We start from the raw sequence: 20,331 nt of genomic DNA on the forward strand, positions 1-20,331 counted from the left end.
CAGATTCAAGACATAATTTGAATCTCAGCAAGGCAAAAAACCCCAAACCAAAACAGAAAGCCCACAACGCTAAGCCCAGTGAGGAAAAACCACTGCACCAGGTCTTTGGCTTCAGTCTAGGTTACAGAAACCCTGCCCAGTTTTGCTATTAAAATTTCACTTTCACATAGAAAAGTGTCCTCATCCGAATTAACTTCTAAAATTAGGACAAAAGTATGAGATTAAGTGGTAAGAGACCACTGTAATGATCTATTCTGACCTGCATGTACCATACAATTTTTCTAAATAATTCCAATTTAAACTAACAATCTTCAAGTCTAGATTTTTCATCTCCTGTGATGGAGATTTTATTATTTTCTTAATTACAAGGCACTTTTCATGTCAGTTATTTCTAGAGAATTTATAGTTTTTACTAATACAAGTAAATGTATCTGGATACAGTGTGTGAGCACCTGTGGCAGGCAGCATTCAGCAGAACAGATCACAGCCTGCACACATCCCCTCCTTCACCTGGTAAAAGTATCTACACTACCAGAGCAGGCAAGTTCTCTTTCAGGAGAATTCTGACACAAAAAGGCAGAGAGCTTCTGAACTTCCCTGAAGTTAAAGGTGGCTTCAGTCACACTTCTGGAATTGTATCACAAGTACCAGAATAGACATTCGGGTCCAAAGCTTAAGGGACTAATCCAGTACCTGGGTCTGCTCCTCCATGGAAAAATGCTATTTATTTAGAAAAGACACTGTTCTCTCCTAAGCAATTGAAACAACCACCAGTTGTACCTCTTAGACTCTTAATGGAACAAAATAGGCACATTCAGCCATTTGGACCTACTCAATAAACATGGTTTCCTACAAAGAAAAGAAAGCGAGCTCAGCTGCAGGTTTCCAGCTAAGAACCTTACCCATCATGTGAAATAACATTTTTTTCCCTTCATGAAACCTTATTGCAAGCTCATGACAGGACAGACGACTGCAGCCACCAGTTACTGTTAATTTAAGCATAATTGGATTTGCTATAGTTTCAGTAAACAAGTAATCAAGTGCTTAAAAATCTATTTTAATGATGTTTTCAAGAATAATAATACTCTTCATTACAAAAGAAAGGTAAAAGGTACATCTTTTACATATAAGAAACTTACACCAAAGGCAAAGAATATCTTAAAACCAAAATAAAGCTATGTTGTTCGCTGCAGGAAAGCTTCAGGTATTTGCGATTAATCACTCGATTCACTTTTGGAAAAAGACGAAGATGGACTGTCAAAATAATTACTCTACCATGTCAGCTTTAAATATTTCACTGACTGTCAACAATTTAGCAATAAAATTACAAATATACAGAAAACAGATCTGCTACTGCACTACTACTGCATAGCTACACATACAACCAATAGCAAAAATTCATAATAATATGCAGAAATTAAGTGTTTTCCATTCATAAATGCAGAATTACTCCCACATTCCACTCTGTCCCAAAATGAACATTCAACACAGTGACCAAAAAGGAAGACAACTGTTATTGTATTTCATAGAATGTGCAGAAATCTACATTAATCACAAATTGGGACTAACCTTAATTCCACAAATTGTTTGCTGTATAATCATAGCTCGTACATGGAAACATGTAAAAATAATATTAACAATTAAGTACAAATCGGAGTGAAAACAGTGATGCCAATGAGGGGGTCTCATTCCATGACTACTGCTTCTTGGGCAGAACAAGCCCTAGTTCAGCAGTCTTACCCCAGGGACATTACCAGTAACAGAAAGCACAATCTTAGTAAAATTCATATGTAAGGCCAAAAGTGATCACTAAAAATGTTTTACAAACAGTAGGACAAGGACATCGGGAAAACAGAATACTGTTGCATTCATTGCAATATCAGGCATTCAAGTACAGCATTACTAATACAAAATGCTACAAATGCTTAATGCATGCAGATAGTCCCCAGACTACTTCATAATTTCTAAATCAAAATAATACATATGTAAGGATGAAGCATGGGTTCTGTTTATATAAGCTTTGATAAGAAAGGGCACATTAAATCATGACTGGCTCACTACCATGAAATTACATTTCTAAATAATTTAATCCCTCAAAAAGTATTTCTTGCTAAAAATCCTTCATTTCTCAGTGTAATAGTTTGTATACTTTGAAGATGTACATTTATACAATCTACAGTCTCAGCAGGAAATAAATTTCAGGTTTATCATCATTACTGTGTTCCAGCTGCAGAACAGAATCATGTGTATATAACTGGTCGCTACATCCATAGTGCAAAGCAGAACATGTACCCTCTGGCATTCCTCGGCCCTCCACATCCTCCCCATGGAAGCCATTCAGGTATCTGGCTATGTATGAGCCTGTTGAATGCCTGTTGATAACATGAGGACATGCTGAGGGCTTGTTCCGAAGGATAACCCCTGCTACACTACTTGTGGTAGAAGATTTTTGCTTGCTGGCAGCCTCCTGCCTCTCCTTGGCACGACTGGCTATATTCCGTACTCTGCTCTGACTTCTGGAGGAGAGTTTTCTGACCAGTGCTTTTGGGCAGTCTTCATCAATCTGCCTGGAGTACAGCGTTTGACAGCTGTCCTCCTGGTCCAGGGACACCAGCTTCCTCAGCTGTTCCGTCAGAGCATCTGTTGAATGTGGTCTCATATTTTTCATAGAGGCAAGTTTCTTGTCTCTCATGCCTGATGAGATAAAGCTCCTACTTATGTATTGATACTTACTTTCAAAATTGCAGGAAATATCCTCTGATGTCAAGTCACCAAGACTCTTGGATTTGCAAGGGCTAGTCTGCTTGATGGCTGAATGAGGGGGGAAAGACAAAGCATTTTTGAGCAGCGGTGAGTGTATGTTGAGCTGGGATGTCTTGGAGGTACACATTACATTTTTTTGTTTATCTGAATGATGATGATACAAGAAACCAACATTTTCACACACTGGAAAAGGGAGATGACTCCCTGCAGTCCTGAAGTTTCCTGAGCAGTCCAGGGCAGCAGCACAGAGCTCAACAGTTGCACTGTTCTCAGAAGGCCTCCCTCCATCGTGCCCAGCATCCTGCTTTTGCCTCAGTTTCAAAGGGGAAGCCAACTGGCTCATATCTTCCCTTTTATACTCACATGCAGTTATCAACAGATCTTGAGAATCCCCATCTACTTCTATAAGACTGCTGCTTTCTGAATTCTCACCACTGAGAGGGTCAACAAGTGCCTCCTCAAAGATGAGGCTATTGGAAGCAAAAGAACTAGCGGTCTTGCAGGCTTCCCAACTTGTTCCAGATTTTGTTCCACATATTCTTTTGGAATTTGCATTTAGCAAAGAGAGAGGTGATGGACAAGGAGAGCTAGGCATGTTATTTTCTATACTATTTACTTTCTTCTTGCAAAGTAATCCATTGTGGGTCTTACATTCAGAAACTGGCGTAAGAGTTGCTTCATGGGCAACTGTGTGCACAGAATACTCTGCAGTCTCAGGGCTGGAGAACAGGGTAGTATCTGGAGTGGAGAACAAAGGGGATTTGATGGCTTTTGTGACAGCAAAGTTGTGCATACAGGGACTGTTAGGATACTCGGTAAGCACACATGTGTGTGTACCTGTCATACTGAAGGCCTGGCTGCTAGTGCCATGGAGGCTTGATACAGCAGTAAGACTAGTTTCATCATCTGTGACATCAAACTGCCCAATCAGAGCTGAGACAGCGCTATCCATCTCGCTCTCATTCACTAAAGAAACTTCATCTATAAGGCGAGAAAGGTCACTGTCTTGCATGGTTAGACTAGAGTGCAAATCAGGTGCATCAGGGCAAGTGGTAGAAGAAATACCTGTCAAAGAAAAAAGGGCTGCAGTGCTTTTCTTGATGATGTCATATTTTTTACTTTCCATCTCTTCTTTTGGGGAAAGGGAAGTCCCTACATGAGTTATTTTCTCCTCCTTAGACCCTTTTGCATCATCTTCCTTTTTATTGTCTGCACAGTTTTTGTTATGCGTTTTTTCTGTGGCAAGTTCAAAATCAGAGTGCTGCATTAGAGGGACAGTTTCATCAGAAAGATTATTTTCCTGATAGTCTATAAGGTGATTTGCTTCAGCTACTCCACTTGCAAAAACTAAATTTTCAGGTTGCTCCTGTAGAGGTGATGCTAAAGAGTCAACTGTAGTCTCCTGGTCATTCTTCTTAAACTGAGATGCCAAATTTGAAGTATTTGCTGGTTTCTCTGAACACGGAAAAACAGATTCTTTCAAGTTTGTTTCCTTCTCGTTTGTATTGCCATCACTGTTGGCTAAATTAAATAAGAAACATATTAGTTGCATACAATACTGTGTTGTTTATTAACAACTATTTTGTCCTTAGACAGACAAATGGAGAACGCAAAATTGGGTACAGTTTGTGACAGAACTTAATCATGGGGTTGTGCAGGTACAAATTATCTGAGTGACATGAATAAATGAAAAAATACAACTGCAGGCACTTCACTGAAACTTCCTTTGAATGTCTATTACATCAAGCATGTGATGTAATATTTGTTGCAAATAATGTTAATGAGGCACCATATCATAGCTTGCACATGGTATTACCTTCAGCTGTGTTCCTATTCAGTTTTGTACTATAAAGAAGCATGGCAATAAAGACAGAACAAAACAGCTCTGTTAAAAAAACATAATACTTTGAAACCAGATGCATGGTTAAAAGAGCTGAGTAAAAAGTACCAAATAGATGGATTCCAGACTGTTTTATACACGTAGTTATTGTAAAGTATCACAATTTAAGGATTTCATTTTTCATCTTCTAACAGCATGCTACATTCATGAGAGCAAGATTTTGAATTCCTTAAAGAAAGTGAATTAGATATTTTCTCCACCAAATCTTCTTACATGTCTTTATATGCCAAATCCAAGCTCCAAGACCCATTTCTTTGGAGCTTTTAATCAAGCAGGGACTACAGAATCAAGCTGTATCTAACATTTGCTAGAAATCAGGTACCCTAGAAGGAAATGAGAAGCCTTGATCATTCACTAACAGTGCCTGAACCCCCACAGTAAGAACTGTTTCTAACAGACATGTCTGGTTTTGCTGATCTCCAAAATCTGTAAAGTTTCCCAAGCTTTCCAGGTGCTTCTACCTAAGGATGGATGAGATGTACGCTGCTTTGATTTGTAAGTTTTTTTTTTTTGTCTTCTCTATGAAGAACAAAGGTGAAAATAGACCACTTGGCATACTCCCAATTAAGGCACTACAGGTACACTCAGCCATAGTATTTTAGCAAGAAACATCTCTGTTGGACAGCCAGCCCTTTCCATTCTTCATTGTATTCTACAATAACGAACACCTCAACTGGCTAATAACTCCCCATGGGTGAAGCCACCTCCCACTCTGAAATATTTAGGCTGAGCTTACTTTATGAGAATACCCAGGCCTATTCCTGTAGGTGCACAAGGGTGCATTGTACCTTTTCTTACCACTATTCCACATAGGTGCTTCCACAAGAGAAAAAAAAAAAAAAAAAAGGGGGGGGACACAGGCAGCTTTTCTCTACATCCACCACTAAGCCAGGGTGTTCCTGCAGCACAGAGAAAGGAACAGCTCCCTTGGGGACAGAAGAGGGCTCCATTTGGAATGCTGTCTTCTTCATGTCTCATTTCTTGATGTCTAAGGTGACCAGTCCTTCGCAGACTAGCCTTCCTTATGGAGACTCTAACGGACAGAATTCTATGCCTCTCATAGTTAGAAGGGGCAGGATTCATTCCCTGTGACAGCTTTTGGTTTTTTTTAGGTCATGTCACCAAGGTCTGTGTTTTCAACAAAGGTTATTTTGCTACAAGTGAACAATTCTGACCTCCAAAAACTTTCCTTCTAAAGAATTTTGTGTGTTTGTATGTAGCATCTTCAGAAGAAATATGAAAGAAATTATTACATCTTTTGCAAAGAATGGCTGAGCTGCATCATCTTCAAAGGTTTATCTAGAGGATCTTTCAATTTAAAATACAGCATTTCAAAGTTAACTTCTTTTACAAGGAATATCCTTTTTCCCGTCTACAGTTTCTTCTCAGGGTGGTAGAAAAAGAACTGGTTTGATTTTGCTTGCTATTTCTCCTAACTTCTTTTACAAGGTGACCTGCAGATTATCTGTTCCTTCAGAGCCACTTACATAGGCAAGTAAAACAAAGGTGACTTAACAACATATTCTTATCTGCCCCCAGCAGTTCCCCTATTTTAGGGTGGCTCCTGTGGCTGCTGGAAGCTGCTGCTTCCTAGCTGAAAATATTCAGAGCAGCATTTCTATCACTCCCCCCAGCCAAGAGAGCTTCTCTGTGCACTCTCTGTGAGCCAAGGAAGACAGACTGTGCTTCTGGCTGTCCTGTGTCAGCTGAGGAAGAGCCCTGCAGGACTAACTGCAGAAACACTGTGCTGTCAGAACTATGATCTGGCTACCCCTGCAGCCACAGGGGGACAGCCTATGTGAGTGCACACGCTCTTTCCAAACAAACAAAAAACAGCCCCCAAAAGCAGTATAGATGATCTGGATCAGGTAAAAGCTCAGGGTGAAGACAGCAGGTCTAATGAACTACAGCTACCGTATTCAAGATTCCTAAACTTATGTAAATACTCCAGCAAATAAAATATTAGGCAGGTCAAACACACTAACTTTGCTGTAGTCATGGGAATAACTGGATTTTGAAACCAGGACTATTATTGCTGAATGTACTTACGAAAAAAAAGGGTATTTTAAGAATTAGATTGTATTGTGCATCAATAATAGATGACCACGATTGTATCCCAACACATGCTTTTGATACAAATTAAATTAAGCAATCTAGGTTAATATCGAGAATGCTGGGTAGAGTTTGACCTACTTTTGCCCCCCTTACATCTATTTGAAAGTCTGCATTAGTCTTTGCACACACTTATTTTCAAAAACGTATGCTGCATGCTGTTGTCCCTCCTTGAAAATGGAGAGAAAAAACCACCATGCCAGCAGCTCCGGTTCCATATGTAAATGGATAGTAGTAAACCAGAAACTGAAATACAACTGAAAGTTGCTTCTTAAAATACAAAAAAGAAATTTGGGTACTGCCCTTTTAAGAGTACTTCCAAAAATTATTGCAATTCATTTGCCTCGTTTGCAGAGTAATTTTGTCCACGTTGAGTTGAGTAAAACCACTTGCATAGAGACTGCAGAACTAAGCCTTTTAGCAGACTATTTCAACTTACTACACCAATAGTAATTTTGGAAGTATCTTACCAGATGTGTTTTCTTTCCCTTTGGCATCTTGGGCAGTTTCATCTGCTGGGCATGGCAGTCCTACAAGAAGATATTTGTCCACGGGCATAGAAGCAGGACGTGCTTGCAAGCTCCGGCTTGTACGCCTTACAACTCCTTTGTCCTTCGGGTCTGTTGGTTCTGATGCACTGTCTTTAATTTCAGTAGCTTCCAGAAAACCCATCTTGCTTTTCTTTCTACCTTTTGCTGGTGCACTGGCTGTGCGCCGGAGAATTCTATCACCAATAGATCGCTTCCGTACACAGTGCCCACTGGTTTCAGCAGAACTGTGCTTTGGGTTCTTGTTAAACAGACCCCTGAGTCCTATCAGTTGCTTATTCTGAAAGGACAAGAATAGCCACAGTTTCAAGTGAGTTCAAACTATTGTATGAATACAATGAAAAGGCCTGCTTTTACAGCATTTATGAATAATGAAGACAAAGTTAAAAATGCAGCAAAGCAAAAATTCACACCAAGCAATTCACATCTGCTCTGACCAAGAAACTATCAGCACTGGCCTCCATGAATTCATGCATGTCTGTATTTCTCCTCATTAAGATGGCAGCCTGCCACAGTTATAAGAAGTTTGCTCAAAATCTCTTAATCAGAGATGACAAGATTGTAAAACGTGTACTACAGTGACAGGCTACACATTAACTTGGAATTCTATGCATGGGCTTCATCAAAGCAATATTCAAATGTTTCAGAGTCTGAATGAAGAATGATGTAAATTCGGTAGTTGCAGATCATGCGATTAGGAACCATTCAAAAATATCTGTGCCCAGCAAGTGCAAAGTGCATGCTAATGAAGTCTACCTTTGTGGCTCCTAGAAAGTGCAATATTGTGTAACTGGGATTGAGGATTAAAGGACTCCACTGAAAGGCAAAAACAAAATGCAAATACATTTGGCTACAAGCTTGATACAAGCAAATAAGGTAGTAGTACATCAGCTGTAAATATAACTGCTCTACAGCAAATTTAAACCTATTTATTAATCTAAAGTAAGTTTCTCTCAGAAACTTGAACAGATACCCTCACTTGTAAGGAGACAAATATGCACTCAGCCTTTGTTTATACATTAGAAACAATAGCACAGCCCATCATTAAGGCAAGCATTAGATGAACAGATCAAGTGATACAGAGATCAAGTCTCAATGGGTCTTCTCCTCCCTTCCTCCTCTTGGTCTTCCCTATGAAACTACTCTTTACTATTTTTCTTGAGTCTGTTTCTTCTTTGAAGAGCACATGAGCCAAGAGCAATAGCCAAACAGGCTCTGCTACAGACTACCACCAAAATTGTATGTGATTTCACATTTGTACCCAGACATGTACAGATCTAGGTATACATTGCAGTGAATTCCAGCCTGTTCACTACTGTTTCTCTTTTTACACTGATTTAGGAGTAACAAAGTCTACCTTGAATACTAAAAGATTCTCTTTGTGCACAGAATGTGAACAGATCTGGAATGGTCAGTGCCGTTCCATCCACCACCTTGCTGCTGTCCTCACTGGGAGGAAGAACACTTGTGGAGGCAAAAACAGAGGAGTACATTGAAACCCTGGTCCCTGTGCTGAGACAAGGATGCCAAGAGCAAGATACCTAAGTTGCTTAGAGAGCCACTATTGAATCATTCAGTAACCTAATGGGATCAGTGACAACAAAGGTAGGGGAGTTAAGTAAGGATCTGTTCTATACCAAATCTCAGCCCCAAGGACTTGTATATGTTATTTTCTATTTCTGTTCCACTCGGCTTTCCTTGGGTGCTTGCAGAACTGTAGTTTTACATATTTGACATGACATTCTTTGCATCCACTCTCAGAAGGGAGAAAGACTGAGGGCTAACTGCTCTTTTCAACCTTTACCCTTCATAAAGGTGGGGAGGCTGGTTTGTGGGGTTTTCCGTTTGGTTAGTTTTTTCAATCATTACAAAGAGCTATTTTATTTTAGCATTCCACTGAATATGGCCTTCATTTATTTGTGGTAGTTATCTCCAATGTGAACTGTTCATGAAGGCAGTTGAAGCAGGAATGTGCAAAAAAAGGACTGTGCTTTTATTTTCATTTAAAAAAAAATTAAAATCAGTAATCTTGCAGAAAACCAAAATCTCTGCTCTAAAACCTTAAAGACTTAAAGCTTAAATTGGTTGCTAAAATAGCTTGCCCAATACCATGTTCTGGTGCTGTTACAGTTCTCAAGATTTACTTTAAAATAAAATTAGTTTAACACATTGAAGAAATGTACTTACTGTATCTTGACATGATAATTATTAGGCGCTAACAGTAAGAACATTGATGAGTACATGCATGCTAAGCCTAGAGTAAGAGTACATTATGCTTTCCTTGCTGATCACCCACAGGGAACCCATCACGCGCTATGAGCCACATCCTTCTCCTTCCTGAGTGCTCCAACAGAAGCATGTCTTTGCTGTTATTGGGGTATCTGAGCTGGAGAAAGGTTTTACTGGTCATGGGTGTGCTGTGAATGGATACCCTGGCTCAGTGCTCCTCAGAGAAAACACTATAAGGCATTGTATTTCTCTTCTTTGAGAATGCTGACACCTGTATGTTTGTAGTTACCTATAGACACAAGTATAGACAAAGACATCAAGTTTAGGACAACAGAGAATCAGACATTGTGCTATGTCATTATTGTATAATCCTAATATTTTGTTTCAAATTTATTACTGATCACTGCCAGGGAGAGCTAGGCACTGCTAAACCAAGGTACAAACTGCCACAAACCTAAGCTGCAAGAATCATTTAGAAACCACACAAATCTGTGAGGTTCTATTATATATTTAAATCCATTTTTATCAGAAGAATTAAAACAAACAAGTCATAAAGGATGTAAATTTCCAAATATACCTACCTTTCCATAGATGTCATTTATGATTATATGAACGAATATGGAAGCTTCTGTCAGTCCTTCTAAATACACATGACGATAACCTAGTAAGCCAAAATATTACACTACATATAATTTTAAGCACAACTGGTAATGAGTGCCTATTAAAGTGAAATATACACAGTAAGCCACCTCATGCTTTTACTAAAACTTCTCTTAGGTTCTTACTTGTTTTCCAAGCCCACCCCAGAACAAATTTCCTCCAAGTTATAAATCGGACCCCAATAGCAATTTCCAAAAGCACAGACACCCAAACTCCTTCACATAATGCTGAATATACCACCCTAAGGAGAACTGTCCGTGCTTGTACAAGAAGTCTCAGAGATATATTAGTGTATCTCTTATGTTGATAACTTCATCTTTAAGTTTAAAGCTCTTTGTTCTTCAGCTAGATTTCTAAATCAAACAAGTGGGACTAACCAGGCACAAGACTACTAAAGGCCAGGGTTCTTTGTCCAACGAAGTCTCGCCCTATAGGATCATGGTCCCAAACAAGAAATCGCACCAAAGCTATTTCAGGCATGTGGACAGTGAAAGTGAGTGTTTCTTCCCAAACAGGATTAAACCCTGTAAAGCAAACAGAACAGAAATTTTGGAAAACAAGTCCATAGGAAGCACTAGCCTCAATATTCCTGATACGCAGCAAGAGGCATAGGAAACAAGCAGACCAAACACACAAATGACAACTTATTGCTCATCCAGATAGAGGTGCACTCAATCTCTATTATGTATGTAACTCAAAGTGACAGATCTGTCTCTTGGTTTGCTTTTACAAACAAAACGGTTCTGTTTGGGTAGCTGGCAAGGATACTAAGGCAAGTCACTTTTTTGTAAAACTGAAGTAGGCTAAAGACAAATCAGAACAAACAGGAACTACATTTGTTCCCTCCCCATTGTTTTACAACTGCCTATGAGAAGTGATGCCATCTCTCCTGTTGCAATAGGCTATCCCACTCTGTTATTCAATCTTCCTCCTATGAAGGCTGAGGTGGCAGGGAAATTGCCTAGGGTGTGATTTGGTTTTTTTTGTTGCATTTGAAGTTATACCTGTATTTTCCATACATTAAAAAATAAATAAATAAAAAATTTGCAACTTCTGCATAAAGGAGGTTTAAGAACTATCCAGGAGACAATATTGTGGTGAACAGCTCCTGTCCTTCACTTCTAGCTTGTCTGTCTCCCCACACCAGAAATTCAGAATTAATCTGTTAGAATACAATCATTTCAATTCATCAGATAAGAATCTCTGCAATTTAGAAAGTAATAACAGATATTAAATCATTTATAAATACTTAATATTTTACTCCAAGAAGAAGGAATCAGCCTGATTATCTTACCATTGTCATCAACCACCCTGGTCTGATCTTTACAGCAGTCAACAGGTAGCCCAATGATTTCCACCTCAACAAAGGGATCTATTATCTATTTTTTAAAAACAAAGTATTTTAAAAGCAAGCCAACAATAAAATCTAAAAGTCAATTTTTCAGAAAATTCATGCAGAGAGTTAATTTAAATTCATATGAGAATTCAAAAACCTTCGATTCACATGGATTTTCAAGCAGCATAATCATGAGAAATGACTTCATAAAGTATAAGTTGAGGTATGGTTTGTAGTCTCAAAAGCTATGGCCAGCTATGACTAATTTTCAAGAAAGTACAAATCAGCTCTTAAAGATCATGTGTAGGATACAGACTCCTTGGGAAAATGCAGCATTTAGTGACCAAAAGCTTGAAAATATCAGAAATTTATTAGTATATTTAAATAAGGAGAAAGCTTATTTGAGTCACAATCTGTCATGTCACTCCAGGGCCTTTCATTGAAGCATCTGTTGGTATCAGAGTATCTTACCTCTCCTCTGTCCCCTAACATGGAGTCAGGGGGCTTAGGTAGCTGCTGTCCACTGATGATTTTCAGAATAAACTGCTTTTTAGGACTGGCAGGAAGTGGATCAGCAGAGTAGGGGTTGAATGTGCCTAAAAGATGGCAAAGAATGAGAATTGTAAGGAAAAGATACACAGAAGATGTATCACCCAAGATGCATTCATACAGCTGAAATTCAGTCATAAGAAAGAAACTTACAGAGTATGAAACAGCTGTTGATTAATTTTAAAATTCCATTCCACTTTCTTGCAACCTTTTCTGAGCTAAGCAGCCCTTGGTTATATGATTACAAGACAGAAAGGTCCCCTCTAATAAGTTATGAATGTATGGAAATATTAAAGATTCTATATATGTTCTTTCTTGTGTCTTCACGACTTCATATGAAGACACTTTCTGAAAGGCTTGACACAGTAAGAAATGTATAGTGGGGCATTACCTTTGCACATCTGCTGAGGTTTGAGGACATAACCACAGTTGCCGTTTACCCTAAATTTTGCTTCATTTAACTGCATCACACGTCCCTCAGACTGGTAGTTTAGTGCCACTGATGAAAGAAAAAACTCAGGCGTCATTGATAATGATAATATTCACTTATCACATACACAAGGACTGGGAAGTAAGTTTTCATGCAACACCTACCTAACTGGCAGCCAACGTTCCAGTAAGGTAAAGGATTGAAATTGCTGGAGTCAATCCGATAGGCTGATGGATACACCCTTGTAAGCTGTTTCTGGTTGTAAAGCATAAACTGCTCGGCCTTCTGCTGCACTGCTTGGTGGGCTCTTGTTTCACTGAATGATAGCACATTCCCTGTTGATCCTGCATGCATTGTTAAATCAACAAACAGGTTATAAAGGAATCCCAGAAGATGGGGGCCTGAACTCAGACCTCAGTTATGCTGGTATTAATCAAGGGGAACATGAGATTTAGTCCTAAATTATAACACAGATTGCCCTGTCATATGCAAATCACACACACTGCATAACTGAAGACCACCAGTTTCCCCTTCCAGCAGGGTCTTTTGTTCTACTGTCAAGCTTCCAGAACTTAAAGGGGAAGCCAAGCAAGAGCTGAAGCTAATTGCTAGAGCCTTTTCTCCTGCCAAACAGCCCAGACATGATTGCTAAGAAGAATCTACAGAGAAATCTACTAATGGCAGCATGATGATAACTATCTTACTCAAGAGCTTACAGTCAGGGGGAAGAAGTGCCCAGCAGGTCTCTTGTCCTTGTTAACACATTAATAGAAGCACTCAACCCATTTCAACTCATCCTTTCTCTAAGTAATCCAAGCAAACTTTCCAATTTGTAAGTCTTTCCTCTGAGAGTTTTACCCCTTAGGCATACCCCCTCTGATCAGCCCTCTGGGAGAAAGACTGCCCAGAAGACTTTCTTAGGTAAAAGTGCCCAACTGTGAGAGAGCAGTTAGACCCACTCAGCCATATGACCTCTCCATGCCCATCTCTTCAGCTAGGATCAAGAAAGCACAAGATCTAGACAAAAGGTAAGAGCAAGCCCTCCTTTCCAAATCGTCAAGAGCAATCAGATGGATTCAGATTGCATCTGGACTTGCAGAAAAAGCTGAGCTGTTTGTCAGCTCAGAACAACGACACTGAAACTCTTCAAGACTTTGTTCTTGTATGATACCTTGAACTCTCTCCATGGTGCTTTCACCCTCCTTAACTTATCCCATTAAATTCTATTAAATTAGGAATTAATTTTATAGTAATTACAGAATTTCATACAGAGTTTGCTCATGTACATTTAGTGACCCTCCCCACAAATTCCTTTGCAACTTTCTCAGTGTCCATTTTACCTCTGTTTAGTAAAACAACTGCACAGTTTCTGAATGGGGATCATATCTATTTATCACAACTAAAAATCTATCATGTTATTAGATGCTACTTAAAATTGATAAAGCTAAAAGATGATGACAAATTCTAGAAAACTGTGAAAACAGGAAAGGGTTTGCCTAAAAAAACTTTTCAAAAAAAAAAGACATTTTCAAAACCATCACTAAAACATGAATGACATATCAAGGGAAAGGTGGTGCTTTACTCTTTCTCTCTGTCGTGGGTTCGGCAGTAGCAGTCAGTTAGGTAAAAGGAACAGGTAACTAACTCCTCTGCTTTTAAAACATCTTAAAACAAAAAACCCCAAAACAAAAAACAAAACCAAAACCAACAAACAAACAAGGGAAAAATGAAGAAGGCAGACATGCTTCCTATCCAAATAGGAAAGTGAAAAAGGCATGTATAAGTCTTGTGCCAGCAGCCTTACCATCATCTACTATATCCTGGGCAGCCACAGAGTTTGTGTACACCACTAGGTCAGAGAGAGCTCGGCACAGCTTCACTGTTCTTCTTCGATGAGCCAGTCTGCTGAAATATGTTCAATACATAAAACAAATCAGGAGATTTTCAATATTTAAAGCATATTTCAAGCTCCCTTTCTCTTCTTTTCATCTATAAGGAAATGAACAACTGTGAACAGGGAACCGTGTGTGGCAAACTTTCTCAGAGAGGGCTCCAAGACGACTGTTCCCCTCGTACCTGTATAGTCACAATACACATTTTTTTTCATTTAAAACATAATGAAATAGCTGCACCATGTCTCTTCTCAACATAAACAAGGCAGACAGCTTTGAGCTGTATCTGAAAAAGGAGCACTGGAGTGACAACAAATGCATTCTCAATGGCACTTTTTTGATTGCTTTTTCTTTACATTCTCAGATGTAATAAAGTTTGCTGGGCTGTGATGTACCCTTACCTAGCCTAAACAGTTTTCTTACAGCATGCAAAATGTAGATCGGCATTTTTCCATTAGAAGAGTATTACTATCAGCTATGAAAACCTATGTAATCAAAATATCAGGCTACAGCAGTCAAGCAAAATATACACCAACAGAAGTGTCATAAATGACCTGGTCTTAAGAACAGACTTCCCCGAGGCAATGACATGTAAGTATTGATAATAGTAAATATTGCCTCTAGCTTAACTGAGCTGTAAAACTATGGTGATTCATGGCTCACCTGTGGAGCTGCCCCATTTCCTTTCCACAGGGTGTTTGCTGGCTTTCATCATCATCTGATGCACTATGGTATTTGGATGCTACCTTCACAGCTTTCTGTTGGGAAAGAATCAAGCACAGCTGTGTCAGCTTATGGGGTGGGTCTATAAATACACATTCTTGTAATTAATGTCAGTGGGTTGGGCAAGCTGCAGAAGGTTTACAGCACAGGACCAGTGTCCTACAAGGATGCTGAATGACCTCTGGGGGTTTGACAACAGAAAACTCTGGGTATGTCAAGTGTTTCCATACATGCAGAGAAAAAAAGCCAAAACAAAGCACGTGTGCCCAGATCTCACTATCCGGCTGCAAGGGTCCAAGCCTGCATCCAGGGAGAAGTTTTATCTGCTGGCAAGCAGACAAATCCAAGCCTGAAGAATATTATTTCTGCAAACTGACCAGTCCTTTGCAAGCCAGTGCATATTCTGCAGCTTCCCTCCCCTGCTCCCTCCTAACATGAAAACACAACAATGTTCCAACTGTCTCCAGTACACTGGCCACTAGTCCTGCTGAAATTCTAATGGGTTGTATCATATTTAACAAACAGTAACACACAACATGCGTTGCTTTCACCTACCTATGCTACTCCCAACTTAGAAAATTTAGGGAATAATCCACGAAGTGGAGAACAGTCTGGGCAAAATTTTCAAACGTCATCCTTCTGCGGCCTTTTGAGCCCCCCCATACAAGCATTCAAGTTATTCCAAATTATTACAGTAGACAGTAAATAGCTATGATAAAAACATTAACATCTCCAAAGCACCTTTATTTCACAAGCAACTGTTACTTAATAGTTTCCTATTTCAACAACATTACATCTTTTGTAACACTAACAATGTCTTCAAGTGAGAGTTTCTTTAATTCCCTTCTCATCAAGGGGTAATTAACAATATAACTGAAAACTCTTTATCCTTTTACTCATATGGCTAATTGAGCACAGATTTCTCCTGTTATGATACACAAATAATGTACATAATTTAGTTTGCTGTGTTTAGCGCTGAAATAAAATTGCCTAGATTGGGAATAATTTCCTTGGTTTAATTTTGGAATCTGAAGGTCTGCACCGGGGATGCTTCCCACAGTTAAGTTGCAGGAACTACCAGCCTTAGTGTGTTTGTCCCTCCACTGGCAGTTTTTAAAGAGTTTATACATGAGGCACAAGAGCTGGCTGAAAATACCCCAAGTCAATATCCCTGAGTGGATGATTTTGTACCTGCAAAAATATCAATAGTAACTGTCCTTCCCTTTAGCTGGAATGGCATAAATGGGAAGTTACTGGACAATCCTGTTGCCTCAGTCTACAACACAATTGGGAAGAAAAAAAAAAAAAAAAAAAATCTATATATACTCTGAATTTTTTTCAGCAGAGATGAAGCAAATGGGCTTTCCAACCTTCTCTATCCATTAGGTTAGATAGTTGTAGTAATTAAATTATTGACATATTTTCCAGCCCTCAGCATAACCAGCAATTTTTAGTGGCTGACTTTCGCCTGTGATATCTCATTCCACAGCATCTGTTTTCCCATCAGCAAGCACAGGTTACAAAGAGAAGTGTCCACTATCATGCACAACAGGTACTTACAGATCTCAACATATTCTGGGTGAATAATGTGCACTTAGCTAAAGCTGCTGAAAGAAGTATGTTCGCTTCCATCTGATGTAAGCTTATAATCACAGTGTAAATGAGTCCTGCTTAGAGAATGAATTTCTGATGGCTACTAGCTGACTCCACAGCAGATGAACTGGTGGCTGATTAAGTTGTATGAACTATTTCATAATTGCTGTTTTTCCTAAGCTGATGCTCAGATTTTATCAATTACAGAGTGTGTTCCCTGCTCAGATGCAGCTTTCACTGCAAAGAGCACTGAAGAGCAATACAGGTGTCTTGCAGGCTGGGGCAGAGGCAGTGCTGGCAGCACAGTGACTCAGATGCAGAACTGCTGTGTGCCCCTTTCCTGACAAGCCTATCTACTGATTTATTTACTTGGTATCTGCTAATTGACTCAGGAGGAAGGAAGCCTTCAGTTGAACCAAATCATGCTGAGATTACATGTTCAATAAATCCAAGCCTCAATGCACTGTGGGAGTGTGGGAACAGGGGAGGTGGATGACAGGAACACATTTGTCAAGATACGGGAATAGGAAGAAACATAGGCTCACTGTCACTTCTGGTAGCTGCTGTCCACCTGTAAAATGAAACCTCACACTCATTTGAATTGTATCAGATCTTACTTGGTTCAGCTGCAACAGTGAAGACCAGCGAAGCAGTTTGACCTAGCAGCTACACAGAGATCTAACTTAGCTGCAAAACCATTAAGAGACCAGAAAAGAATACATTCTTACAAAGCAGAAGTCAGAGCCAGTACTCAGTCACAGCAGACCCCTAAATCAAGTGGAAAGCCAGTCACAGCACACCCTGTGTGGCACTGCTCAGGGTATGAAACAGCAAAACTGGACCCTGAATGAAACCAACATTATGTGTGCTGTGTGCACACAAGTCTGGAAAATAAGAATACACCAAGGCATTTGTCTATGTTACTTTTATGCCGTTGCAAGTTTGATCAGAAAACCAGCAATTCCACATCACTGGTAAAGACAATCTTTTTGGTCAGGCAAGATTTTGTTTTTTTTTTTGGTGTTGGTGTTTTTTTATTTTATTTTTTTTACTTTACAAGCTCATCTTTAAAAAGTTCTCCAATAATGCTAGCAGCCAGTATTCCTCTGAACAGCAATAAATGTGTAATCACACAGATTTTCTGACTGCCCCCTACACACCATGCTTGTTCCAAGCAATAAAACATACCCAGTGTCTCTAGAATGCTGTGAGAACTAGAAGAACAAACTGAGTCTTTCATTTTACTTACTTTGTGTTTACCGAAGTTGCCCATTAATGATCGACTATGAGACTTTTTTCCACCTTCTTTTACATCCAGGTTCTGTGCAGAGAAAGGGCAATAAGAAGTGTAACTAGATACCTTCAGAAGCATCCCTAAAGAGACTGCTACAGTCTCTAAAAGACATCATTTCTACCTAATGTAAGTTTTTGCATGTCACCCTGATTCACTATTAGAAAAGTACAGTGATTCCAAGTGAGAATAAAAGTGAGTTAAAGTCTAAACTGCAACATACTGATCTGTGACCATAAACTGAAATCCAAGATCTTCACAGGACTTCTCTAATATGCTTATATAATTGATAGCTTAGCAACCCTCTAGCATTAAGGAAAAATATTGACACTTAAGACAACAACCAACCATGTACAAAAAGCAGTCTAGCAAAAACAAGCAAGCAACAACAAAACACATTTGAAAGCGCACTTGAAAACAATCACAAAGGGAAAAAAAAAAAAATCTAGCAGATAAATGTGGACTTTTCATAGGTAGCGTGAAGTCTGAGTTTCATATTTATAGCCATGCCCCTAGACACAAATTTGATAATCCCAAGCAGCACCTAGTTTTTTCTGTCAGAAAAGCACATTCCTTCCTCTTCTAAAAAGCAAAACAAAGACCTAAAGGTGCTGAAGAATATTTCCCCAGGGTTTCAGCAATTCCTATGAATTCCAATTATTCCCTGTTCAGTGTTGAGTTGGAATTCGCTTCCGACTACTGTCGTGGTAAGGGCACTACATCCAAGGAGGTCAACAGCCTCTGTATCTATGTTCAAAGATTTGTTCCTAGCTCAGGATGAAAGTCTCTGTAAAACGCTGAATGAAACTTCAGCAGACAAAGTGCTTTTCTCCCTCAGATAAGGGTGAGAGTTGACAATTTCAACAGCAAACTGAAACTAGTATCAGGCCTGACAGTAAGTATTGTACACACTGCTTGCTTACCTTGCTCACCTACCCCCAGAACCCACTTGGTAATTACTGGCGATGAGCACATAAAACTTGCGATAAAGGAAAATGAGATCTGACCACCAAAAAGTGGAAAAAATTCCCAACAGATCCCATTTTGGTACATCAATTACAAACTACTAGAAAAAAGCTTTACAACACCACCAAAGCTAGCTAATGAGTTAGACAATTACCAAGCCACCAAAGTGTTTAACCAGTTAGCTTCCTCCCACCTAAGTCAACAGTGGCTATAAATTATTCTTATTATTGTTTTAACTATTAATTGTTCAGCTCTGTATTGCTATAAGACCCTTGAAAAGAGTCATGTACAATCAATCTTCACACAGGATTGCTGCAGCAAGAGATCTAATAATTTCAAATGTCAGTTAGAAAATTCTATCATTTAATATTATTACCTGACAGATATCTGAATAATGCACTTGTATTACTAAAGTATTTTCAGTACTTTTATCACATCAATGACATGTAATGGGTAATCTCATTCATCATATCCAACATCAACACCTTATAGAAATTTGCATTCTCTAAACAAAACTTCTTACCCCTTCAAAAGCTATCTAGGGGCCAATAATTTTCCAGACATCAGAGAACACAGCAAATGTAATTTTAACACAAAGTAGCATTGAAATGACTCATATATAATCATATTTACTAACACAGGGAGTTTGCTCTCTGAAATCCCACTTTTCTGACCTCATGAAGGCCAAAGGGAACAAGCAATCTGACTGTTCTCAGGCTGCAAAGCCAAAGTCTGAAAATAACCCTTCTCTGTCATGTCAGATTGTTTTGTCCTCTGCACTCTTACAGCCTCTTCCCACCACAACACAGGTTTTACAGATGTCTCGAGCATCAGCACAAGCCGAGCATGTTTGCTGTAGTCAAGCCTGGCTCCAGGCAAAAGTCTCATAGGTCCAGCCTTGGAGAAAGATTGATGAGAACTACATAAGCTCTAAAGAGTGGGAAGACATGCAGGAAGCAGAGCTACTTGACCTTTAAGACTACACCTCTTACAGAGTAGGCACTCCCACACAACAATTCACTCAGTATTTAACCCAGGTTTGCATACAATTGAGGTACAAGTATGGTATCCGTGGATTCAAGGTGCTGTTTACTGACGTAGTCAAAATTCTGATACATTTTATTGTTTTACAAAAGTAGTTTGATGTCAAAAGGGAAAAGAAAACCTGCCCTTTTTGATCTGAAACAGTCTCAAAGTCATGAAAAAACCCAGCCTTTCTTTCATCCATTGGCATTACAGGCAGAGAACACTTTCTGTTATTACAGCCAGACTTCCTAAGACTAAGGCAACAGAAAAAGGATCTTTCTAGACACCAACTGAATTGCTTGATACATGCTTG

At 39.2% G+C, this 20,331-nt stretch overlaps 1 protein-coding gene across 5 annotated transcripts in view; it reads right to left on the minus strand.

The window, feature by feature from the left end:
* Window positions 1–1,036: 1,036 nt before the first annotated feature.
* PLCH1 (phospholipase C eta 1) overlaps window positions 1,037–20,331 on the minus strand; it is an 80,156-nt gene continuing 60,861 nt past the window's right edge. For 3 of the 5 annotated variants that reach the window (XM_062603510.1, XM_062603506.1, XM_062603507.1), the window contains 12 exons: window positions 17,985–18,056; window positions 15,083–15,177; window positions 14,332–14,432; window positions 12,692–12,871; window positions 12,489–12,596; window positions 12,020–12,144; window positions 11,507–11,591; window positions 10,590–10,736; window positions 10,134–10,213; window positions 8,080–8,139; window positions 7,246–7,603; window positions 1,037–4,284 (listed from right to left, as the gene is read on the minus strand). In XM_062603510.1, coding sequence (XP_062459494.1) covers window positions 2,174–4,284; window positions 7,246–7,603; window positions 8,080–8,139; window positions 10,134–10,213; window positions 10,590–10,736; window positions 11,507–11,591; window positions 12,020–12,144; window positions 12,489–12,596; window positions 12,692–12,871; window positions 14,332–14,432; window positions 15,083–15,177; window positions 17,985–18,056 — 3,522 coding nt within the window. In that variant the 3' untranslated portion in view covers window positions 1,037–2,173. The remainder of the gene's footprint in view (window positions 4,285–7,245; window positions 7,604–8,079; window positions 8,140–10,133; window positions 10,214–10,589; window positions 10,737–11,506; window positions 11,592–12,019; window positions 12,145–12,488; window positions 12,597–12,691; window positions 12,872–14,331; window positions 14,433–15,082; window positions 15,178–17,984; window positions 18,057–20,331) is intronic. The other 2 variants (XM_062603509.1, XM_062603508.1) reach the window with 2 other exon arrangements.

Source organism: Pezoporus occidentalis, unplaced genomic scaffold, assembly GCF_034315485.1.
Source record: "Pezoporus occidentalis ecotype Australia unplaced genomic scaffold, CSIRO_AGI_Poc_V1 ctg8, whole genome shotgun sequence".
Classification (NCBI taxonomy): Eukaryota; Metazoa; Chordata; class Aves; order Psittaciformes; family Psittacidae; genus Pezoporus; species Pezoporus occidentalis.